We start from the raw sequence: 26,343 nt of genomic DNA on the forward strand, positions 1-26,343 counted from the left end.
TTGTCCTTGAAGTCACACAGGGATGGGTTCACAAGAGACTGCCACTGACCTCCGTGGCGCACAAGCTTTTATACAGTGAAATACAATGGATACAATGGATAACCTAAAAACATATAGAATTTGAGACATCGACAAATGTTATCAACAATGGTTTAAGCTAAAAACTGACTCGGGTTCCAGGTGATGTTTGTTGCTGCCCCCTTTAAGCAAATTGCAAAGAGAATCCACATGATACAGTTTACAAGGAGAGAAAACATGGTTGTATGTTCTAGAAGGACAGTTGTGAAGCCAGAGAATGCATGAGATGTGTAGTGAAGGGCAGTAGATAAGATAAGCGAGGGGAAAGAATGGTGTGAGCTAACAGATAGTTCTGGCGGGGGTTATCCAGCTCAGACATGAATTAGTGTATTCGGCCAGACCCTGACACTAGTTAATGAACACGGGACGAACAGCTACCTGACACGCAGGGGCAGAAATGACAAAAACATCTCGTTTGCCAGCTGCCTGAGTGAGGGCAACTTAAGATGGCGGAACACACAAGATGGAGTCTGGGTGCGATCGAGAAACGAGAAATTTCAGAACCTCAGACCCTCCTTTTGCCATTACTCAGGCAATAACACAATGACTGGGCTCATGTTAGTCTGAGTCGGAGTCGATATCAATTGCCATAAAATCGTTTAACTGTTGCTGGACCATCATCTTACTATTCTCTGTTTGTTGGCTTACGGGCTTTGATACACATAAGGTAGCGAACAGACCACAGATAGCAGGACCACAGTGTATGCACAAGCAACAAGAGAATATGATGGCCAGAATTGCTCCAAGGAATGTTAGTATCTTCCATCCCCAGGTAGATAACAATCCCCATAACCATCCCATGAGGGACCAATCTCCTTCATCCTGATGGATCGATGCGGAGATGGTATGTAATTTTGAGATGGCCTGATATGCAGTCGGGGCGTCATCAGGAATGTATATACAGCAGCTTGATCCAATTAATTTACAGACTCCTCCTCGGTCTGCTAGGATCACATCTAGCGCAATTCTGTTATGTAAGGTCATGAGACGGTCCGCTCGGAGTTCTGCAGTGATGTTACTTAAGGCACCTGCAGTAACATCGATGGTTGTCTCAACCACGCAAACTAATCGCCTAATATTTCCGCTGTTAATCATTGGTCCCCAGAAGGGAATGAATCCTTTGAAGAAATCTCCTCCCTCCTGGCCAGCTGTGTCTTTGGCATCAAATACACCTCTACCATATCTGTGTCTGTGATGGTCTGAGGGTGCAGTATACGTTGGGGGAAGCAAGAATGCTATGTAACATGTTCCCGAAAAGTCAGAGGGGAGCCATGTATATGCTTTGTCATAGCAGACAAAATAGGTTCCTTGTGATGGGGTCAATGGAGGGTTATTTTGAGACGTGAATACATATGTCTGGGAACAGTTTTGTTGAGTGTCATTCTCCTGGCTATTGATTCGGAGGCAAAAGTTGCCTTGGTGGGGTACAGTCCATGCTGGGGAAGACTTCTCTTGTTTGGTCTTGTTATTAAGACTGGAAATGTAATGAGTTACATTCCAACCTTCGTAGGCTTTCTTTTCATCCAAAGGAATCTTACTCTTCCCTAGAACTTTAGCCATGGTCACTATAACCTTTATCAAAGTACTGTGACTAAAATCCATTCCTTTCTCAAATGTACCTATCGGATATCGAAGTCTGTTGTGGTAGGCAGCCGTAAACATGGTCAGGTAAGCCCATGCTGAACCTTCATATGAGAAAGGCAACACTAAATAGGGCATCCCTTTATGGGCAGTGTGAGGCATGAGTCCACATACCCAACAGTCAGATATGTTGACAACTAACTGGTGTTGGTGTAACAGCTGGATAAACGAATTATTTAGATACTCCATCCTTCTTATTTGTTCATGTGGGGAAAGGGCACTTATCTTGTGTTGAGTTTTAGTGGGACGAGAAGGTACAGAAGTAGATAAAGGAACAGTTTTTAGTTGTAACACATGGACAATCCAACCTATACATGCTAGTAAAACACATAGAATCAGCAACACACACAAGGTTACGCCAAAACGACTACGTAATGATTTACAATATTTGGTCTGCATATTCTGTCTCCTATCTACCTGACGTGATGTACCATCCATCCTGGCTAGAAAAATTTGTCGCTCGCGGCAATCTTCCTCAATATCTTGGCTATTTAATAATCCTAAACCTAGCGGATCTTGACCATAAACCAGGTTCAGTCCAAGACTCCTACCGAGACCCTGCGACGGGGACAGATGGCACAAATACTATCTAAAAAGGAAAAATAGTTAATTGGTGGCAAAAGTAACAAATGTTCAAGTCTTTGCTTCAGGCCTGGTCCTCAGGTTGTATCGTTTCTTTGTTGGAATCGTTTGGTCCTGAAAGATTGTTTCCGGATTAGTAGTGTTCACTTGTAGATGTAATGGGATGGTTCTTCGAAGAGTGTCACCACTTTCTTCCTCAGTCTGGGTGTCTTCCAGCCATGCGTTACTAAATGGTACGAACCGGGGAGTCTTGTCTCCTTCAGATTCACCTATGCCCCCGCGGACCCACTGGTCAAAAGGCAAGGGCAAGGGTACCTTTTTGCAATGCACGGCGTGGACCCAGTTTTTCTTGCCTTCTATCCTTACTGCTGTCCGCGTAGCCAGTAGAACTTGGCGAGGAGGCGACCAGCGAGGATCAAGATTTTTCTTTCGTTGAAAATTCTTGGTGCAGACCCAATCTCCCGGTTCGATAGAGTGACCTGGGTCTGTTGAGGCCTCTGGCAGAGCACTTTGAACCTGTTGGCGAAGAACACTTAATTTAGCAGTCAAGTCATGAAGGTAATCAATAAGCATAGGGTACGGTATGTCTGAGTACTTCCTAGGACGAGGAACTCCCCAAATATTGTCGGGGCGTCCGAATATCACTTCATAGGGACTAAGTCCCATACGAGAGTGTACAGTAGTTCTGGTGGATAGTAAGGCCAATGGTAAAGCGTCAGGCCAGGCAAGACCTGTGCTGGCCTGCATCTTTGCCAATTTCAGTTTGAGAGTGCCATTGTAGCACTCTACCAAACCCGCTGACTGTGGATGGTTTGCCGCATGGAATTTCTGTCTAATACCAAGACCCGTACATACTTTCTGCATGATTTTGCCTACAAATTCACTTCCATTGTCACTCCAGACAATTCGCGGCAAACCGAATCTAGGAAAAAATTCTTTCAGTAATACTTTAGCAGTTGATACAGCTGTATTATCTTTTAAGGGGTAAGCCTCTATCCATCTAGAGAATGCACATACTACCACCAGAACATACTTGAGATTGTTGCATCGATCCATGTGTATATAATCAATCTGTAATACTTCAAAGGGGTACGTAGGGGGAGAGAAATGGCCTGCAGTAGTTGGAGTACCCTTCCTTGGGTTATGCATTAAGCATATGATGCAATGTTTTACCACATTGTCTGCACATTTCGGAATTCCTTCATTTTGCCAAACTGGAGCCAGGAGTTTGCATATGCCTTTAGCACTAATGTGAGCTGGTCCATGAGCCATAGTTACTACAGGTAATACATATGCATCTGGCAACATCCATCGCTGATGCTCTGACAATTCTGTCCAACATCCATTCGAATCCAACATTCCCGTACTTTCTTTCCACTTACTCAATTCTTTCTCTGTAGCCTCTTCCTGAATCGTTCTTACGCTCTCAGTTGTGTCCTCACACATTCCTCTTTCTGGGATCTGATTTGCAGGGCCTGCAACATACATGTGACTTGTAATGTCCCTAGCTGTGTTTTTCGCTACCTCGTCTGCAAAAGCATTCCCGCGACCAATGTCATCTGTGACTCTTTTATGTGCAATTCACTTGATGATGGCAATTTGGGTAGGTAATGTGAGAGAGTCAAGATCGGTGACCAACTGGCCATGCTGAATCTTCGTTCCATAGGAAATAAAGAATCCTCTTTCCTTCCATAAACGACCAAAACTGTGTGCCACGCCAAAGGCATATTGGCTGTCTGTAAACATTCACTCTTTTCCCTTTCGACAGCACACATGCTCTAGTCAAGGCTATCAATTCTGCAGCCTGAGCTGAATTGTACCGGATACATACATGCTGTCTCCACTACTGTATGTAATGTGGTGACTGCATAAGCTGAGGTAGTCTCGCCATTGGGTAATGTGAAACAGGAACCGTCAACCCACAAGGTTCCATCCGGATCCTCGAGCGCGGTATCCTTTAAATCTATTCTTCCTGTGGTTTCTTCTTCTGTGCGAAGTCACATCTTTACACACATCCTTTTAATCAGTCGCGATCAACAAATCATCCACATACTGATTAAGAGTGGCTCCTGGAGGCAAAGGGAATGTATCAAGCTGTGATTTAAGAGCTTGACTATAAATGGATGGACTTTCACAATAGCCTTGTGGTGCTCTCTTGAATCGGAAGCTTCGGCCTCCTAAACAAAATCCAAAAATATCTCTGCTCTCTTTAGCAATAGGAACGCTGAAGAAAACGTTCTATAAGTCAATCACGGTGAACCAAGCTGCTGAAGCTGGTATCATCGTCAGTAAGGCTGCAATGTCTGGGACAACAGGGAACTGTAGTGAAACAATTTTGTTCACCTCTCGAAGATCAATCACAAATCTATAGACTGGTGGTTGAGAAGGATCAGTTTGCTTAAGAATCGGAAGAATAGGGCTGTTACACACATTTCCTCTCGTTTCTTCCACCACACCCTTCTGGACCAAATCTTGAACAATAGCCAATAATGCTTTTTCACCTTCATTGGAAATCTTATACTGAGCTATACGTGGCAGTTTAGGCTTGAGAGTGACAACATATGGTGGAATCGCGAGACGACCCACATCATTCGGACCCGTAGCCCAAAGACTTTCAGGAAGAGATAGTAATTCAGGTGGAAACTTTTCTCTAGACAGATGCATTGACGATGTTAGTTTCTTACCTAGTGTAAGATAAACACCAGAAGGGGAGCAGTGTAATGTGGCATGTAACTTTTTCAACAGATCCAAACCCAATAGATTCTCACCACGACCAGTTGTAAGGATAAGTGATGCTTCCAGGTCATATGGACCAATCGAAACAGGTAAAGGGCAAGAGACTGGGTTACGAACTGGGGCGCCGGAAAATCCTACAGACGTGTTTATTAAGCCAGACAAAGGTGCCCCAGGGAGTTTAGAATGAATAATAGAACTTCTCATTGCACCAGTATCTAAAAGAAATGGCTCTGAAATACCCATTACATTGACAGTGACATAAGGACCATTCTGATCTACTGGAATTGATACTACTCCCTTACTTTGTCCATGGCTAGCCTATTCATTTTGGAAACTTTCGTCGCCACCTTCAACATAATAGTCACTATAATATTGTGTAGACTGGACTCTCTGATGGTCAAAAGAATTCACAGCGTTAGGAGAGGGAAAGGAACGCTTCTCTTGGAGGGACGTACCTCTACCTCTACCCCTGGAGACTGACTGGAAATTACCACGGCCTCGTGGGACAAACACTCCATTATTACGTTGGAGCAAAACTGGACAATTACTCTTAAAGTGTCCCTCTTCCTTACAGTAAGCACATTGGTTTGGACCTAGCATAGATCGGGGTACATAATGTTCGGGCTTCTGAAACACTTTCTGAAACTGTGGGGGCTGAGAAGACTGGTGCTGAGCGGGACGTGGAGGATAAGTCTGCTGTAAAAGAACCTTTGTTTTTAAATCTTTATTTTTCTTCTCCTGCTTATCTTTCTCTTCCTTGTCCCTGTTTTCATAATATTGTGCTGTAGCCAAAATTTTAGCAGTAGAAGAAACAGCCCATGCACTCTCGGAACTTTTTAAGCAAGTTAAATACGAACTTGTCCACAAATAGGCGTTGTCCACCTTCTGTGCTCATATCCTGGCCACTATGATCCAGAAAGGTCTCCTCAAAACGAGTGAAGAAATCGGAGACGCTCTCGTCTTTCTTTTGCTTAAAGGCGGTTAACTTATCCCAATTTACTCATACTGCAGGCATAAGAGTCTTCATTAAATCAATGATTCTACCAGGAAGTGTTGTAATCAGATCGTCAGGCTTTGCGCCGCCAACTTGTGCTGTGTCAGCAGCTCTAATAGCTGCCCAAACACCACCTAGTTCGGCAGCATGATCTTCCCTACGAATTTTCGCCCATATTGCTTGTGGAACAACATTCCCAAATAACATATCAATGTCAGCTAAGTTCATAACGCAAGCCTCATCTGTCTGGGATAGCTCCTTATAATAGCCAGCAGGATTTTTACGTGGGTCTGGAAGTGTTTGTTTAAGTGCTAAAACTTTGGCTCTTTTCCAAGGTTCATGTACCCATATACGCTGGAAATGAGCAGCCACCGGCTGAGCACCACCTACCGCCTCTCTCCATACTGGGGGAACTTCACGCATTGGATAGTGTTTAGTTTTGTCAATAAGATCAGTTTCGGGGAGTTTTAGAGAGAGAAATGAAGTCCTAAATTCAATCCGCATAATCACCGCTTTCTCAACGTCTGCTCCTACTATAAAACCTTTATCAAAATCAGCTTGGAGCTTCATCAGTTCCATAGGAGCCGTGTCTAATTCCATATCGTCCCAACCCTTAATGAGAGTGTCGCACATTACGTCAAAAACATATCTTTGAATGGGTTCTGTCCATTGACAAAAGGTGCTCAAAATATCCCGTGCACTATATATTGGACCTTTCTCAATCCATTTACGGGCGAGGGAACCTAATACTGCTTTTTCTTCCGTAATAGGAAGCTGACAACGAGATTGTCGTCTAGAAAGAGACGGAGACAGATTCAGGGCTCCAATTAAGGGAGAAAAGAAACTTGTGACAGCATTTGTGAGTCTCCTCGGTGTCCCTGGAGAGTTTCTCACCAGAGCAGGGGATAGAGAGGAATTTAAAGGAGATGGAATAACAGGAGGAGGAGAAAACAAAGGCTGAGGAAGAAGTGAAGTATTATTTGGCTGAGCAGGTCGCTGAGCAGCTGCTGGCTGAGCCATAGGAGGTGCATTAGGAGTTTGCACATAGGGTGGAGGAGAATTCAACAAACAAGACATTAAAGGGTCTTCCTCTATATCTTTACTCTTCTCTGAAGGGGAAGTAGGCAACACCAGATAGCATCTATCTACTGCCATGCGATGTTGTCTTTCTGATACCTCCCTAGCAGAGTCTACTTCGTTATTTCTGAACTGCTGGGCAGCCTGTAAAATCGACATATTTTTATCCTTTTGATCTCTTCTTGCTTGTTTCATTTCTTTCTGTTTGGCTTCCTTTCGCCAAAGGCGGAACGAGTCAAACATTGCCGGCCGGGCTTTTCTTTTAAACAAAGTGGTTTCCAAATTGTCAAATATATTGGGCTCAAACTGCCATTTTGTGGCCACTGTAAAACACCATCTCTTCTGGTATATCGGTCCCATATTTTGTTAAAAGTAATGGGGCCAATACTATGTTTTGAATAGAGCTCATAAGTGGGAGTTCCAACCGGAGGAATCGGACAAGAGTCCTCGAGCTGGGAGTCCCTGGTACAACCTAAGCAACAAAATCGACGAAACTTACTTAGACCAGGCATCGTTATTTCAGGCCTATTCTACAAACTTCACAAAGGGGGGTGTGTCAATTCTCAACAAAACAGCACAAACATACTCACCCCTTGGCTTCAATTATTGCAACAATTGAAATACAAAAAGGAAACTCAAAGACCCAAAAAACAAAATTTGTGAGAGCGACCCACCAATCAAATACTTAACTAAGTATCTTCTTTTACGCCAACCGGAGGTCCGTCTATCGACTCGCTCTACCAAATCGTCACAAAAACCGGGGCCAAGGCAGGACGGCAGCAGTCGCAGCAGCCGTCTGAAAGGAGAAGCCACGCCGCAAAATCCTTCGGTCCACTTCCGACATACAGGGGTCAATCATGTGGGGCGCCTGCTCCGGACTTTCCTTGCGGGGCCCCTCACGATCCTCTGGCTGCACCGCTACCACTGAAGCCGTCCCTTCGTGGTCGCCATTTGAGGAACCTGACCATTAGGGGCCAAGCGGCGCAGAGTACGCCTGAAATCCTCTAGTTCTCCTGCCTTGCAATACAGAGACACTGGACACTCTGTCTGGCGTAAGAGATCGAGTTTTATTAGCTGCAGCTAGTACAGTTGTCCGTGAAGTCACACAGGGATGGGTTCACAAGAGACTGCCACTGACCTCCGTGGCACACAAACTTTTATACAGTGAGATACAATGGATAACCTAAAAACATATAGAATTTGAGACATCGACAAATGTTATCAACAATGGTTTAAGTTAAAAACTGACTCGGGTTCCAGGTGATGTTTGTTGCTGCCCCCTTTAAGCAAATTGCAAAGAGAATCCACATGATACCGTTTACAAGGAGAGAAAACATGGTTGTATGTTCTAGAAGGACAGTCGTGAAGCCAGAGAATGCATGAGATGTGTAGCGAAGGGCAGTAGATAAGATAAGCGAGGGGAAAGAATGGTGTGAGCTAACAGATAGTTCGGGCGGGGGTCATCCAGCTCAGACATGAATTAGTGTATTCGGCCAGACCCTGACACTAGTTAATGAACATGGGACGAACAGCTACCTGACACGCAAGGGCAGAAATGACAAAAACATCTCGTTTACCAGCTGCCTGAGTGAGGGCAACCTAAGATGGCGGAAAACACAAGATGGAGTCTGGGTGCGATCGAGAAACGACAAATTTCAGAACCTCATCAGGGATCCTATGTATTTGTAAAGTCATCTCATAAGCTTCACCCACTTGTTAAGGTCATTAACCACAGCAAAGTCAGGCACCAGAACTTTAGGAATATGTACCCTCTAGTCTCCAGAGGGTACTGCACGTATGCTGCCAGCATTATTGCTGGACTCTGCTTGCCTAGCCCTTATGTCCAGCTCTCTTGAGGCTCCTCTCATTAGCCATTTTTCTTTACTCTGTCTCCATGGTTAATTTCTTCTCCATTCTTGACTGGGCCAACTGCAGCCTAAACTTCCTCTCCAGCTTTCTGTCCACCAGGGGACAGGCCTCTAGAGGGCACGCTGTTCTCTGATCAAGTTCTCCCTCCCAGCTGAATGCTGCATCTCAGGAAGGTCCTCTTCTTGACTTTTCATGATATGCTTCTGGGCTGTAACCATTAACTGGGGAGCTTCTGCCCAGGCCTTCAGCGCTATTTTGAGCTCCACCTTCCTGATGTTGCTCTTTGCTGAATGTCTCTTCTCCTTGCAGAACTCCTTGAGATGGGTAACTGTGCAGGCATCCATACGGGATAGCTCAAACTTTGGGGGGGGGGGGGGGGAGGGGGAGGCCAATCAAGGATAAGTTTAAAACTCAAACTGGTCTCAAATTATTTATCTGGGATTTTTAGTGTAACACAAAATCACTGTATGGCACTGCACAACACAAGTCCTAATCCTCACTGCTGATCACCAATGTAAGAAATAGGGTTACTGTTTGGGGGTGAGGTAGAACCCTACTCAAGCAGTTACCACAATCCTTGTCAGGGTGAGGAACAAGCAAACCCCAAATTAACCTGTGATCAACCCTCTGGTAGCTTGGCACAGAACAGTCTTGCTTAATTAAGAGCCAATGTGTAAAGTATTTATGCAGCACTTCAAACAGTAATAAAGTGAGAGCACCACCCAAAAAAAGTCCCACACCAGTTTAGAAAAAATAGAGTAAATTTCAATAAATAAAACAAGAGCAAAAGGACAAGCAAACAATCGGTAGAGCTGGAGTTGTGCAAGGTTAAAGATTCCAACTGTGGATTTCTGGTTGCACCGGACCAGTACAAAGTCACAAGTTCAGGCGAACCACAATGGAGCGCAGGCCGGCTACAGGGACTCAGGCCAGCTGAACAACAGTACCTTAAATTCTGGTTTGCCGGGCATTGCGAGGTCCTATGCCAATGATGCGTTGTGCAACCGAGGTGATACATATGTTCTGAGGTGTGGTGATATGACGTCCGGCATCAAGGAAGTGTCCCACAGTTGAAGCGATGCATTGGTTCCGGAGAGCTGTGAGGCTGCGATTCGAGAACCTGTATCGTTGCTGAAGTTGCCATCAACGAGGGATTTGTGATCCGAGGGCCTGCTTCGGGGGAAGCTTCTTGCAGGCTGCAGATAGGATGAAGGCTGCATGGTCGATGTGGAATAATGGCGCTGGGAGAACCCTTGCAGAATAGGCGATGCATTGGTTCCGAAGGCAATGAGTCAAACACCTAAGGCGATGTACCAGTTCTGCTAAGGATGTGCCGTGTAGGAGATTCGCTTTTTTGCTGGATACACAGATGGGCTGGCATACTACCGTCAGGCCGCTTCCAAGAGTCCAGGACTGGGGTGGCACCACTTGGCAGGGTAGGACTCACAGGTGGCAACGTCTAGGTACTGGTTCTAAGGTTGTTGGAGCCATCTGTCCCTGATGCTTTAGTTAGGAGGCCAGCCCTTGGAGTCATTTTGTGGTCTGTGGTTCCACAGATGCAGGTCCAGTCCTTCTAAACCAGGCAAGAGGGCAATGGGCAGCAGTTCAGCAGAGTGGCAGGTCTTTCAGCAGTAAAACAGTCCTTCTTCCTGGCAAAATATCCACAGCTGAAGAGGTGGTGTCTGGGGTCCAATATTTATAACTGGACCTTCTTTGAAGTGGGAGAAACCTTTAGGGATTTTCCTTTGAAGTCCCCAGGCATCCTACCTTCCCTAGCCTGGCTTCAAACTGTCTATAGGGGGTTTGCTGCCCTTTGCCTGGAGGCAGGACACAGCCTATTCAAGTGTTAGTAGGGCGGTGCTCAGCTACACACTCCCATCCTGCCAGTGATGGCCCATCCAGGCACACCTAAGTTCTGTATTGTGTGTGGCTGTCTTGGAGGACTACACAAAGCTCAACTGCCAACTACACCGAGTCATGTGACTCAGAGAGAGGCTGCACTGCCATTTTCTAAATTGTAATTCAAAATCTGACTTCACAATGAGAGAGGAGTTTTCATCACAATCCCAAAGACACCAAACATGAACTGGTTACCTGCTCTTATTTGAAAATTAGCACTTATTAGTTGTAATAAGGTAACTCTCATTTTAGCCTATGAGAGACATAGGCCTTTCAGTTGTAGAAAACAAATTTAGCAGTTTTTCACTACCAGGACATGCCAAACTAAAATGTACATGTCCCACTTTTTAAATACACTGCACCCCGTAGTCCAGGCTGTCCAGGGCCTACCATTGTGTGACTTACATGTATTAAAAAGGAAGGTTTGGGCCCGACAAGATGTTTATTTTGCCAGGTCGACATGGCCGTTTGAAGCTGCACACACAGGCTGCATTAGCAGACCCAAGACATTTTTATAGGGGTATTTAAGTGGTGGCAAAATCACTGCTGCATGTCCACTAGTAGCATTTAATTTACAGTCCCTGGGCACAGGTAGTGCCACTTTACTAGGGCCTTACTAGTAAATTAAATACGCACATTGGTATAAGCCAATTATACCATGTTTTAAGTGGAGATCACAAGCGCTTTAGTACTGGTTAGCAGTGGTAAAGTATGCAGAGTCCTAAAGCCAGCAAAAGCGAAGTCCACAAACAGGAGAGTTGAAGGCAAAAAGTTAGAGGGAAAACCACATCAAGGATGCCTGTTATAACAGAGGTTTAGTCTGACTTTTTTGAGCTTGTTAACATTATAATGTGGTAGGTGTGTTAATGATGTGGGTTATGAGTGCTTAACGGTCTTTTCCATTAAATTCCACTGCGTCTTAATCTATTTCTCATAGTATTTTTATTTCAATGAATCTTCACTGCATTAAAATACTTTGTCTTTTTTGTTTTAGGAGGACGTTGCAGGAGTGTTACAGGAGCAGACTGTCATGGAGGGGTTGTCCAACTTGGGTCGCTCAGGACTTGGCACCAAGCTGGTGTACCGTCATCTTGCCCTCTCAGTGAGTATTATGTTTAAAAAGCAGACCCGAAAGTACCCCCGACCTGCCTGATAATTCTTCATTTATTTTTATGTATCTTTTCAACTTCTCTTTTCCCAGGGTCGCAATTTAAATGACATTAACATTCTCAGCGGATACGTGCACCTGCAGAAGCTGGATCTTTCGCACAATAAAATTAATGGTACGTAGGACTCAATTAAGCGAAAAACCTTGGCTGACAAAGCACCTCAGATGAGTGTTAAAGTACATCAGTTGAGTCTTAAAGGTGCTGAGTCATGTCCTGTGTAAATCTGATGACTCGGAAGCTGCTCTTCGTCTGTATAGGATCACTAATCTAGCAGGATAATGATGCAATCAGACTGCACTAAATTTATTTTGAGTTGCATTTGGACTGTGTGCTTCATTTCAAGAGCTAAACTACTCCAGAAGAGGACCACACGTTTTCATAGTCTTGTACTTTGCCTTTATTGTTAACTGTTTCTGTGGATTTTTGATGTATATAGATTTATTTTTGTACCTTTTTAATGTAGTTTATAATACCAATATTTGTGTCCAAAATAAGAGTTTTAAATCGCATGCCCTTATCCTTTTTCACCATGTGTTCACCTTTCTTTCTCTCTGGTTTTTCCTCACTGGGGGCATTACGCACTCTTTCTTCTCAGAAATAAAAACTCCTAATGTAAATTTACTGATATATTAATTTCTGTTGATTAAAAATGTTTTATTAACACTAATGCATGGCTGGCTTATGTATATATGCACTTGTTGAACGTAGCAATTTCACTGCAAATGTATTGCATCGGATCAAGTGAGTTCCAGGTGAATCAATGTTCTTTTTTGTATTCATAGACCCGTATTCTTACTGACATACAGGTTTCTTTGGTTTGGTGTAATGTATACTGAAATACTAGTTAGGGGAAGTACCATTACATTTACGTGTGCATATGTAAACAAAAGCACTCTATCAATTATATATACAATATATACTACACAGTGATATATGGTTATTGGCATAATTCAATTAAGCCAATCAGCAGTTGGGGTCCAAGCTCCACATATGAATAATGGAAGTAACTTTAAATAATGCATAGACACACTACATTTGCCTGTCTGTTGAGTGTGACATGTGATCCCTTCTCAGGTCAAGGAGATCCAAAATCTAATTGAGGAGCTTATTATGAGTCTGGCGGTTCATGGACCGCCAGACTGACGGGGGCGTAGCGGTGGTGGTCTTCAAACCACCCTATTATGACCAGGGCAGTGGTGCCGTGGTCTTGGGGCCGCAATATGCTTGGTGGAGCTTCTGTGGCCCCGCCACGCATATTACAAGCTTTCTTACTGCCACAGTTTTCATGGCGGTGCGACAGCCAAGAAAAGTGTGGTGGTGAGGAAACAAAGGGGCCCTACAGGGCCACCTGGTGCCTCTGAGTCATTGGATGGATGCAGGGGGACACATGGTGTGGCCTCCTGTCTGCATGCACCCCCATGTTCCTGTACAGAATGAAATGCACAACATTGTGCATTTTCGGTCCGTGCAGGAACATGCTTTGACATTCCCATTGCGGTGCCTATTTTAAAGGCACCGCTGTAGAACGCCAAAGAACTGCCCGCCAGCGACTTAAAAAGTCATAATCTGGCGGTCTGTTTTGGCTTGGTGGTGAAGGAGCAGTGCGGCAGTGTGGCAGCCCTGCTCCCACACCACCAAAGTCATAATAAGTTTCTTAGTGGGGTAATTTTGTAATTCTTGCCTTTGCAGCAAAATCTGATTTAGACTTGTGCATAACCCTAAGTGTTAAGTGTATTTTTAATTCTTTAAACGTTTCAGTGCAAACTGCTGACTCGTCTCTAGGGAGCTCGGGCTAAGATCTTGGTAAAACATGTTTCATGGCTTCCCCACTTAATTCCAGTTTTTTCATTATCCATTGGCAGAATCTTGGAGTTGCATGATGGATGGCCTGTGTGGTTTCTCAGGGTCTGCTTGAGGACTCAAAGCTGTGTGCACGTGAAACTTCCGTATGATATTCAATAGCAATGCAAGTAACTTGGACAGTAGATTTAGGATGAACTTATTTACATTGGGACTCTCAAAGTCCCTCAGGAATTACCAGTATCTTGAAGTTACTGCAGCTGTTCCTCAACTCATAGTCTTTAGTCTGTACGCAAGCTAATCGATCTGAGTATTCAATTTTAAATAGCCATCTGTTGGAAACAGCCCACTCCCACTCCGCAGGGTGGTGGTGGACTCCCCGAACACACTGTGGTAGCTTGGCTCGAGTGGTCAGGACACAGGCACCGTGCTAAGCATACAATATACCCATACAATAACCATGCGTGCATCCGTTCCAAAAACGACTCTACACCGTAAAAATTATGAAAATATCTTTCTTTATCTTTTTCTCTTAGTTGCTGATTGGGAAAATAAATAAGTCAATCACAATATACAAATTTTAAATAGTGCAGGTCAAATAAATACTGTCTTAAGATTCAATAAATAGGGAAGATCATAAATACTAAGGACATAAATACAAGTGCAGTTAATACAGGCAATTAAATATTCTGAGGCAATAAATACTGTACCAATAAATATTGTACACCAACAAGTCCTGTGGACCAATAAATATAGTGAAGCAATAAATAGGTTAAACACAATAAATACAGTGCCCCCAATAAATAATTAAAAGTATACAGCAACACTCATGTAATCAGTTCACTTTTCAATTCCTAAGGGCTGATTTGGCCCAGGCACAGCTTGTAGGGTTGTGGAAGGCTTGAGGGGTTCTACTCCCTGGCTGAGACAAGGCTGAGGCCTAAACTGAGGTAGATCAAGGGGGGAATACCAGTGCCCTGGCTTTCTCTCTCCACACAACCTCTCTAGGTTAGTCCCAATTCACCCCTGGCACAGTCAGGTTGGTTCCAGCACCTCCCTAGCCCCTTAGAGCAGTCTCTCAGGTCTCCACAGGGCCTTAGGCGCCCTCTACTCCACTTACTGCCCTTTTTCTGATGTTCCGACGCCGCTGGAGTCGTGTCGATGCCGTGAGGCGGTTCCGGTTCGGTCTCGGCGGCCTCGGCACAATGTCAGTTCTAGACGACGCCGGTAGGCGGTTCCGGTCCGATGTCGGCGGCCTCGGTTCGATCTCGACCTCCGATTCGACGGCGTCGGACAGTCTCTACTCGATGTCGACTTCGGGCGGCTCCGGTCCGATGGCGCTCTCGGCTTCGATGACGTCGGCCGGCCTGGCCTCGATGTCGACTTCCGGCGACTCCGGGGTGCGATCCTCACCCCCGACCTCCGGTGCTCCTCCTCTCAGGTTCCGGGCGACTCCGGAGTGCGATCCTCACTCCCGACCTCCGGTACACTTCACCTCGGTCTCCGACGACTCCGGAGGGCGGACTTCACTCCTCCGATGACGCCGCTCACTCGACCTCGGTTAACTTCCTCCTCGACCTTTGGTATTCCTCACGACCTCCGTCGGCGCCCTCTCACGACCTCAGGCGGCTCCGGGTACGACGTCTGCTTCTTCAGTCAGCGCCGCTTCTCCACCTCGGGCTCCAGGTCTTAGGCTACTCGACGCCGGACTCCAGGGAAACCAGTTTCCAGGTCAGGATCTTGCTGCTTTCTGCTTCTAAGGCCTGTTCCTGCTGTCCAGGTCCTTAGGATGAGTTTTTCTGGCTTCTTCCCACACAGGGCTACAGGCTGGGATCCATCAGTAGGGACAAGTATCAAGGGTGGGTTTATGGACCCCACTCCAGGCACAAGTTTCCACCCCTGCTGCTTCACTCCTTCCTCCTTCACTGTTGTGCTGCTCTCCCTTCACCAGTCAGGTGCCAACTGCCAGCTCCAACTGCCAACACTCTGTCTTAACCTCCCAACATTCTAAACCGCCTCCAACTGTCACAGAGTTCTGGAATGTTCTGGAAGGTGCTGGTAGGTTCCAGTGGATGCTGGTGATGTCACAGGTGGCCACCATTTTGTGCTCCAGGCCCTCAGACAGAAGTTTCAGGGGTAGATAAAATGGCTCCCTGAATCTGCAGCAACACTAAAAAGTCTGGTGGTTCCCAAAAAGGAAAAATTCAAACAGGGTTTGAGGCAAAAGTGGGACAAAATAAATAATGATGAGGAGGGACCACCCAAAGGGCTGACAGGTCTAACACCATCTCTTTGGGCTTGTAGTTTGTCTTCAAACTGCAGCATCTGCACTTCAGTCCCATCTAGTTTATTTTGTGGGTTCCCAAATCCTCCTGCATTTCTGTTTACGGGAAGGTAAGTGCATGCTTTTCTCTTCTCACAGGAGCCTGTCTACTCCTTCCTTCCCAAACCCACTAGCACTCAATACCCATTAGGCAAAATAATATTTCAGAAAAGGTCATTCATGGTTGCAAAGCTTTGCAAGAATGAATTATGTTGATGACATGTTAACCTTTTAACTAACCTTAGCATAGAATTAAAATTATCTTGTGCCTGTCCTATAACACTTTTCTTCTTGTTTCATGATCTCCTGACATTTTAATGAACGTCTCAGTTAAAGATCACCATTTTTATGGAATGTAGAGTTTGACTGACTGGGTTTTAAACTTGTGACTTCTAAAGATCAATTCACTTAACAGGTGCAGATATTGAGTCACTGAACCATCTAATCGTCAGAGTTGTATTAAATCATTCTGTGAATCCCACCTGTACTTCATTGTTTTTGACAAAATGCTTTACATTATGAGGCTTCAAAAGTCATATTAAATAATTTTTCTTTCCCGATCTGTAGATATTTACGTAAATATTATTTGCTAAAAATGCCCTTGAGTTCCATAGTGGTGCTACTCAATTAAAATTTGCCTAGCTGTTATGCTGGTAAGTTTCAATTCTATTAAGAACACAGAGGTGAGGATTATGCATTCTTCCTTCGCTTTATTTTAACAGCAGCATATTTCCAACAACACAATAAGCAACTACATTTCCCATGAACAATAGGAAAACAAAGTTCCAACAGGAGTCCTTCCTTGCTGTCCGCACTCCAGCCAGCCCGCATAGTCCCTTCACTCTGTTTCCTCTTTCTTTGCGCAAACCATTTCTTGTCGGTTTTCACGCTTCATGTTTGGAACCATAATTTTCTGCAAAATAGGTAGTGTCAGAGGACTGTTCTGGAACCAATTGCAGTAAAACACCAGCAAACAACAATATATGAATAACTTCATCAACTCATTACCACTTTGTAAAGACCCATGAATGTCTTGCTTACATTAGAACAGGGAGGGTGCACATCTTCAGAGGTCATTGGGCGAGATAATCCTCGCCTCCTTGTCCTTAATAGAATTGAAACTTACCAGCACAACAGTGAGGCAAATTTTCATTCTATGTCTGGACCGGAGGCTCAGAATATGCCTGTTCAAAGCTTGTCGACTACTAGCCTTGCCACCTCCAGTACTGGTTTGAAATAAAACCTCTTAAAGGTGGAGTCAGAGGACCAATCGGCTGCGCGCCTCAGATCTTCCAAGCGCGCCCCTAACGAAAAAGCCTTGGAGGCCATCGCTCCTCGCGCCGAGTAAGCACCAAACTGCTTCGTATCGATCCCCGCCTCCCGCATCACCCAACACGCCCATCTTGCGATGGTTGGGAGACTGCTCTGTATGGTTTACGTAGGGCAACGAGCAGTTGCTTCTCACCCGGAGGGCGAGTTTCGTCAGTCAAATCCTCATAAGTACGGAGGCACAGTTTAGGAGAATCTGGAAACGCTGGGTACGAAATGACCCTGGTATTACTCTTGGTCCTTCTATTTACTGTGAACGATACCCCTTCCCGGGAAAACACTGGCTGAAATGTCCAAAGCCCTCACGTCTGAGACGTGTCTGCACGAGAACAGGCATAACAGCGTTGCAAATTTGGCCGTTACTTCCTTACGGGACAGAAACCTATTTGGTTGCCAAGAAAGAAAAAGATGCAACACCCGATTCACGTCCCAAAGGCTGGAGTATCGAGGCTCTGGAGGGAGAGGGATCCTAATCCCTCCGAGAAACCGGCAAACCAAAGGGCGCTCACCCACCAGAGAGCCCTGCACCATAATGTGACCGGCTGAAATCGCGGAGAAAAAGGTATTGATTGACCTATAAGCCAGACCATCCTCCGCCAGACTCGCCAGAAAATTAAGGACGTGGACTACATCTGCCCCCACGGGATCGACACTCCTTCGCACACACCAACGACGCCATCTGTGCCAGGCTGACCGGTATCTCTTGGTCGTGCTGTCCGCCCGTGCCTTGATGAACAAGTCCTCAGCTTTCCCCGAAAGGCCTGGGAGCGACCAGAGACGCCGGAGATCCGCCAGGCCATCATTCTCAACGTTCCTTCCACTACCAGCTGATGGGGAACGAGATCGGGATTGAGGAGAATATGAGGAAAGTGGGGGAGTTGGATTGGAAAATCCCAAGAAAGTTCCAGTAGAACCGGAAACCAGACTTGAGACCTCCACCAGGGTATGATCAACACCACCTCCGCCTGGTGGCGGCGAAGCAACGTGAACACTCGTGTGATCATGGAGAACAGAGGGAAGGCATAGCCGTGCTCACTTTGCCAGTCCTGGAGAAACGCATCTGTTGCCTCCGCCTGCGGATCTGGCCGCCAACTGAAGTATCTTGGTAACTGATGATCTAGTCGTGACTCAAAAAGGTCTACCGAGAAGGGGCCCCACTTCTCCAACAACTGAGAAAAGACCTGAGGGTCCAGCTTTCACATGCTGGCATCCTGGAGGTGACAAGAATGCCAGTCGGCAACTTCGTTCTCCCACCCCGGAAGGTACTCTGCCGTCACTGAGATCTGGTTGTCTAGGCAGAAGTGCTAAAAGTCCCTGGCTAGGTTCGCCAAGATCCTGGATCTGGTGCCACCTAGGTGGTTGATGTACCGGACCACAGAGATGTTGTCCATCCTGAGAAGGATACACAATTGTACCCTGTCCTTCGTCCAGCATTGCACCGCAAATGACCATGCCAGCAGCTTCAGGTAGTTGGTATGCAATGACTGTTCGTGAGTGGACCAGGCTCCACCCGTGGAGAGCTCTCCGCCCCTTGCTCCCCAGCCAAAGTGGCTGGCGTCAGATTTGATGACAATATCCGGAGAGGAACCGGATATAGCCCGACCATTCCACGCCTCCATGTGGGTGAGCCACCATTCCATCTCGTCCCTCACATAGTCTGTCAGAGGTATCGACTGGGAGTACGTTAAACCCTTCCTGAGGTGATGTGCCTTCAGGCACTGCATGGCACGGTAGTGCAAAGGTCTGGGAAAAATGGCCTGTATGGAGGAGTAGAGAAGACCTACGAGACGCCTTCGCCAAGGTCTGGCGCAGTTCGTGCCTGATCTTCATCATCTTCCTGGCAGGAAGACTCAGAGTGGAAGAGACGCAGTCCACATTGAAGCCTAAAAGGTTGCACACTGGACCGTAACCAACAGGGACTTTTTCTCGTTTATGACAATCCCCAGTCCCTGGAGGAGGTCGACCGTGGTCCTCAACTGGTTGGACAGCCTCCTGGGGCACTGATCCAGAAAGAGTATGTTGTCCAAGTAGACAATCATTTGAACACCCTGCGCGCGCCGGAGGTCCACCGCCTGTCTGAGAACTTTTGTGAAGCACTACGGAGTGGAGGATAGCCCGAAAGTCAGCATGGTGAACTCGAAAACCTGCCCTTCCCACCTGAACTGCAGAAAACGCCGATGAGAGGGGAAAATAGGGACCGACAGGTACGCGTCCTTCAGGTCGAGTCAGACCATCTAGTTGAGTGGTCTCAGCACATCTCTGAGGAGGTGGATCCCCTCCATTTTGAAGTGGCGGCAAACCACCCAGTTATTGAAACTTTTCAAGTTGATGACCGGCGGTTGCTAGTGAAACCACCCGGATGCTCCGCTGCGCGGCAAATTGCCCCCTTTTGGTGGAGGGCAGAGACCTTTTCGCGTACCAGCTCGGTATCGCATTGCGAGAAGGAGATGGGACGGGGCCGGGTAAGCTGACGTGGATGGCCATGATACTCCAGCCAGAAGCCCTGGACCGTCTGCAGCACCCAAGCATCGCTCGTGAGGGAAACCCTAGCCGGGAAAAACAGCGCCAAGCGACCCCCCCCACCTGCAAGCTCGCCGAGGGTATTACACTCACCTCTTCCAGCACCCTGCTGCCTCTTTGGCATCCACGGAACTTCTGCCCTCTGGTGGGATAGAAAGTGTTGAAGCGGGCATTGTCTTGATATTGTCCTTGCCCGGAGCCTTGCCCCCTGTCAGAGTTGGAGAAGCGGCCGGTCGTGCGGCCCCTACCACGACCGGCCCCTTGGAAAACCCGGGGAGTAAAAACCTTCCTAATGTTCGACTGGGCTCTGTCAAGTGAGGTGAAAGTCCCCACAAACTTTCCTAACTCTTTGACGAACGGTTCGCCAAATAAGCCCCCCTGGGCCACAGCGCCTGCCTCCGAGGAAACCAGGTCACCTCACTTGGGGTCCACCTTAATTAGGAGCGGCTGCCTTCTCTCCGTGGAGAGCGCGCAATTCGCGTTTCCAATAATCACAACTGCGCCCAGCTCGAGAGATCCTCCGGGGATATAAGGGCACCGGACACCTTGGCCTCTTCTGCCATGTCAAGAATTTTGGTGACAGGCCCCACTGCATCCAGCAGTTTGTCCTGGCACATACGCCAGGATTGATCAATGCCCTTTTTAGGGTCCCGTACGAATTTCGCTAGGAAGGTTGCCATCTTGGGATCTATTTCGGGTGTTAGGGCAATCTTTCCCTCCAAACTGCGGCAGGGACACTCTGCCCGAAGGCGGTTACGAGTGTCCTTGTCCATTGGTTTGCACAGACGGCTCACCACATACTGGGCCACTTTATCCCCAGTAACCCAATCCATAGACATGGGGTGGACAATGTCATCCGGGTCCAACATATCAGAGGCCCCCCTGGGGCAGGAGCGGTCATCGGGAGCCACGACCCAGAGGAACTCGCTTCCTCGTCCGTGTCTCCGGGGGAGTCTCCATTATCAAATGGATCAGGGGTAGTGGTGCGCAGAGGTGTTGGAGTGCAGTCTGCGGGGGCACCGGGTCAGCCTGCGGGGGCACCTGCGGCAAAAAAGCCTGTTTCAGAGGGGCAAAAGCATCTACATACACCCCTTGAGGACATGGTTTCTTAGCAGGGGGAGAACCAGAAGGTTGAGGCGCAGGAGGGGACTTAGGGGTAACATGCGCGGGAGCAGCCCACTTGGTGAACTCTTTTGCTATCTGCGCTGACAGGCATTGCTCCAAAGGCCCTATGGCTTGGTTGACAGCCCTGTAGATGGAGTCATCCACTGCCTAGTAAAAGTCATCATTCCAGGGGAGGTACGCCAAGGGATCCTCCTCCTGGTACTGATCTTGCTCCAACTGCATAGTCTTAGGTAAGTATATAGGTGTAGTACAGGTAAGTAATTTAGGAGCACAGGCAGCTCGGTGCTGAAAGCACTATTTTAAAGGCACTACAGGTGCTCTGTTTACAAGCTGGGAGGGAGCCCAGACAACTAAGAGTGGCCAAGCGCACACGATTAATGGGCAGAGCCCTAGGGACATACCAGCCCTCTGAACACAGGGCAGCCACCTGGGACAGTGTCCCACAGGCACCACAAGTCACGGTGCAATTGCGACCCCGCAGGGTGTTCAAGGATGTCTTACAGACCCTCATAAGGGCGTTCAATGAAAATCAGGGAAAAATACAAACCACACAGGGCGTAAACCAGGTGGCAAGAGACAAGGTTGAGCTCTCACCGGGCAGGGCTCTAATGCTAGTGCCTGACTCGCGCTGCCCATAGAGAGTGCACTACGCCCCTTGGCGGCGGGAGGACCACACCGCACCTCTCAGGGTATCAGTCACGTAAGGTACGTTTAAAAACGTCCTGTGACTAAAGGGAATCTGTGCAAACAGAAAAATATACAAAGCGCTAGCAAATGCCACCAAATTAGACAACTAACAACCCCGTAACAGGAGAATAAAGAAATTCGACGTATCTGCTGCCGGGCAGCGAAAAAAGAGGAAGAGGAAACAGCGTGAAGGGACTATGCTGGCTGGCTGGAGTGCGGACAGCGAGGAAGGACTCCTGTTGGAACTTTGTTTCCCTGTTGTTCATGGGAAATGTAGTTGGTTATTGTGTTGTTGGAAATATGCTGCTGTTAAAATAAAGCGAAGGAAGAAGGCATAATCTGAGCCTCCGGTCCTGACATAAAATCATTTTTTACGCCAACCACACAAGCCTGCGGTGACAACCCATCTAGCCCCAGCTGTTCATACACTCTTCCAGTTGATCCTTCGGTTGCATTAAGAATTTCTAGGTCACATGTGCTTTAGTCTGGCCGCAAAAGCTGTCTTGATTTGTGACCAGTCTTTTTTTTACCAAAAATGTATTTGAACTGACCTATATATGATAGGTCAGTTCATAAATGAAGTAATCATAGTTAGTCGCAGTCCAACCTACCTAAATAATATTAATGAGATCAGTCACAAATTGCAACTCACTCTGATTGTTGTTCTTCTGAAAGGATCAGCTTTTACAAACCATGTCTTTGATTGATTTTAAATAAAGTTAAGTTTTTGAAGGAGCCCAATTTCCTTAAATTAAATGTGTCTTTAAAAAAACTGGGTTTTTTTGCGGAAACTTTTGCCTCAAATCTAAAAAAAAAAAGTCATCAAACGGGGACCTCTTCCCTTTTGCGAATGAGTTGCAACTCCAACTTGGGAATCAGTAACTTTTAAATGTTTTGCAACTGGAATTTTGTTCGTAAACCAAGATACTTCTGGTAACAATTCAGTAGTTGTAATAGACATCCAAAACACACCCTTTCTAGATACCAAATTGATATCCAGTCACAATCCAATTTTTGAAGTTGGTAAAAACTTTATTGATTTCTTAAATGGATTTTGTACATGCCCAATTTTTTTGCGGTAACAAAAACCAAATCGGAGTGTTTGAGAACACAAAACCTTTTCGTGCTGTAAAAGGCCGGAAGTTAGTGTTTCAGTTTCTTATCAATTTCAAGTACTTTGCACCTTTTTTTTATGTATGTAGACTTTTCAAAAAAATACATCCATCATCATAATATTTGTAGGAACTAAAAAGACATAATAAAGTGCTCTAAATTTGGTCATTTACAACACTTTTATGTGCTCTTTTTAAACAATTTTGGAAGTGCTTTAACACCCACATAACGATGCTTCACTTTGAGATGTGTGCATAAATGCTTCTTATGGAACTAGTGTGTAAATATGAATTCCATATTTTCCATGAGTTCGAGCTATGTTTCTGGGCTTCAAAACTTGTATATTATTCTTAAATCATTATGGTACTTTAGCTTCTCTTCCAACATATTGGCCTTTTGTTGTATCTTCCTTGACCTTAAATGGGTCTCATTTGAAAGTCTCCGCACCATTGTTGCAGAACAGCTCCCACTCATTAAAAGGCAATGCATCTGAATGGGGGTTACCAGTTACCCATCCTTCAAAATTCCCTACCTTCTCTACTTTATGCAGGTACGTTTCAATCTCAGTTTAATAAATAATTCATAATTAATAAATATCAGTGCATCACAATATAGTCTAAGAATCATTTCTATATTGTTATCTCTTTGATAAAAATTGAATATGTTTGAATACTCTGATTATTGTGCAAATCTGCTCTTTATACCTAGTCCCAACAATTAGTCATGTGTAGCTTTTATGCGTTAGTGAGGGTTTTCTTTGTTTTGAGCATCACAGACAAAAAAACCTCAGAGACATCCTTATAAATTCTCCACATGTGCTTGTGGCTTTGTCATTAGTGCTACTTCTTACCATATTTTTTTATGAGAAGAACATGAATGTCTTTTTCCTGTTTTAGACTTGTCATGCCTTGGCCACATGCCGTTCTTGCTTGAGCTCGATGCTTCCTACAATGAACTGAGCACCCTTTTGGATTTTGAGCCTCCCAGAAATCTGAAGGTAAAATATATAAATGATTTGCTCATAAATGTCAGTTTACTTTATGGTGCCCTATGAGGTGTGTGTGACTCCTAGCCAATGACTTTCACTATGTAATGCTTGACAATGTTCAGCTCTATGACTACCTTGTGGAATTGATCACTGCCAAGAGAGGTTATAATTCTACTCAGCTTTGCATTTTTCATGCTCAAAACAAATGAAAAGGCCCAACACTTTTTAAAACAAAAGTGTTGGGCCTGCTGGAAATGCTAGGATATCCAGGCCTAAAGCCTTATGTGAGAAATATTAACATGTCTATAAAACACTAAACTGCTGTGCCATTTTCTCTCTAGGTGGTTAACCTTTCACACAACATCATCACAGAAATGAAAGACCTGTCTGCCTATCAAGCCCTTACAAGACTTGATCTGAGCTGTATCCTTTTCAAATGTGAAGGGGATCCTGGTAATAGTTCAACTAAATAAGAATAACACTTTCTAAATCTCCCCAATTCAAATACAGGAGTCATCCATTTTATGTATTTATTTATAAGTTTTATATAGCGCTAGGTATCGGAGCGCTTTCCAGAATCAAGAGCAGGCAATAATCCAGTCACTTCCTAAATGACGCACAACAAACTAAGGCTCATGTTCAAACAAACAGTAACTACACATGGAAATATTTGACAAAGAGGGTGGAATACAATAGGTACATACACAGCAGCTAGGCCCTGAGGGTGGTTACTGTTAACGGGCAAGTCGCCAGTTTTGCATCCAGTGAGAGAACGACCATCAAGGTAGACGGAGGCAAAACAGAAGTAAACAGCAAGTTGTTTAACGGGTTAAAGGGAGAGACTGATAGAACTGAGGTCAAGAATTTTTCAAGTATTCCAGTATTTGTTGAGTAGATGGCATTTTAGGTTTCTTTTGAAGCCAGTGAATGAGGGGTTGCATAGTAAGTCCCTCGGGAGAGAGTTCCATATGCTGGTAGCGTTACGCGAGAACGAGCGAGCCTGGGCAATTTTCTTCTTTAGTTTGGGAGTGATGAGAAGAAGTATGTTGGAGCTTTTCAGTGATCTGATTCTACCTGCTTTAATGAGTTTGGTATGTAAATTTTCAGGGGTGTGCGAGTGAATGGTTTTGTGGGTGATACAGGCAGTCTTGAAATTGCATCTTCTTTCTATAGGAAGCCATTTGAGGGTCTTGAATGCAGGCGTGGTGTGATCATACCGTTTGATATCTGTTATGAGCCTGGCTGCCATGTTTGGTACTGATCTGAGGGGAGCAAGGTGCGATTTCGGGGTCCCTGTGAGGATAGCATTCCCATAGTCCAGTTTGGAGAGGACCAGAGATTGACCAACCCCTGAGTTTTTGATGTGCTCCTTCATTGACAAGTGAATCATAGGGATTTAGCCGAATTTGAGAGAGTGAGAGTAAAGTTTAGAGAGGGTGCAGTAGAAACTTAGAGAAGAAACCTGGGAAAATCTAGTGAGGTCTTGTAAAAATAATGCTACAAACGGGTTCTGGAAGATTGTTAACTCAAAGAAAACCCATGCATGTCAGTCTGATGCTGAATTGTGGGTGGAGCATTTCAGATCCATTTACTGTCTTGGTATGGGTAAAGAGGACATATCAGTGGCGCTCTTTCCACTTTTCACCTTAGATATTTGATTTGAGCTTCATGAAGTGTTTACAGCTACCCTAAGTTCATCTTGCAAGGCTCCAGGTCCAGATGGGGATCCCCATGGACCACTTTAAAGAAAATATTGAGTTTTGGGCGCCATTAATTACAAATGCAGCTGACGCTTTTAAACTGCCAATCTCTTTGGCATGCGGGCTTTATCGTCCTTGTGTTTAAAAAGTGTAACAGACAAGATGCCCGTTGTTGCAGGCTGATCTCCCTGCTAGAGTCTATTGTTAACGTAGTTTTACATAGGATAGTAGCATGGGCCAATAGCTCAAAGACCTTAACAGTCGTTCAATATGTCACTAGGGAAGGAATTTGTACATAGCAGCAGTGTTTAAAAGTAAAACTAATTATCATTAAGTATACAGGGTTTACTGGTCAAGCTCTGGAGTATCCTATCCGATATGGGTTTGGCCAAGAACTTGGTGGACTTACTTTGAGACTTACATTCTTGTGTCTCTACATCAGTAAGGTATGGTATAGAGGGTGAATGTACTGTGCCTTTTGGACTGGGGTGGGGTGTGCTCTATGCCTTGGTCCCTATTTTGTTTATTTAATATGTAAATGGTTTAAATGCTATCCTGATTTCAACAGTGAAGAATATGCACAAGTTTGGCTCTACCCCCTATCCCCGCCTTACTTTATGCAGATGACGCTGTTTTATTGATATAAACTCCTAATGTCTTGAAGGAACTTATTGCTAATTTTGTCTAATACATGGATAACCTGCTCATTGAAA

General features: G+C 45.5%; 1 protein-coding gene across 2 annotated transcripts in view; it reads left to right on the plus strand.

Annotated features, from left to right (window-relative positions):
- The window catches only part of LRGUK (leucine rich repeats and guanylate kinase domain containing), a 397,810-nt gene that overhangs the window by 77,496 nt on the left and 293,971 nt on the right, over positions 1 to 26,343 (plus strand). For both annotated transcript variants that reach the window (XM_085653594.1, XM_085653595.1), the window contains exons 2-5: positions 11,871 to 11,978; positions 12,078 to 12,159; positions 23,839 to 23,939; positions 24,272 to 24,353. In XM_085653594.1, coding sequence (XP_085509720.1) covers positions 11,871 to 11,978; positions 12,078 to 12,159; positions 23,839 to 23,939; positions 24,272 to 24,353 — 373 coding nt within the window. The remainder of the gene's footprint in view (positions 1 to 11,870; positions 11,979 to 12,077; positions 12,160 to 23,838; positions 23,940 to 24,271; positions 24,354 to 26,343) is intronic.

This window comes from Triturus cristatus, chromosome 4_1 (assembly GCF_964204655.1).
Source record: "Triturus cristatus chromosome 4_1, aTriCri1.1, whole genome shotgun sequence".
Taxonomy (NCBI): domain Eukaryota; kingdom Metazoa; phylum Chordata; class Amphibia; order Caudata; family Salamandridae; genus Triturus; species Triturus cristatus.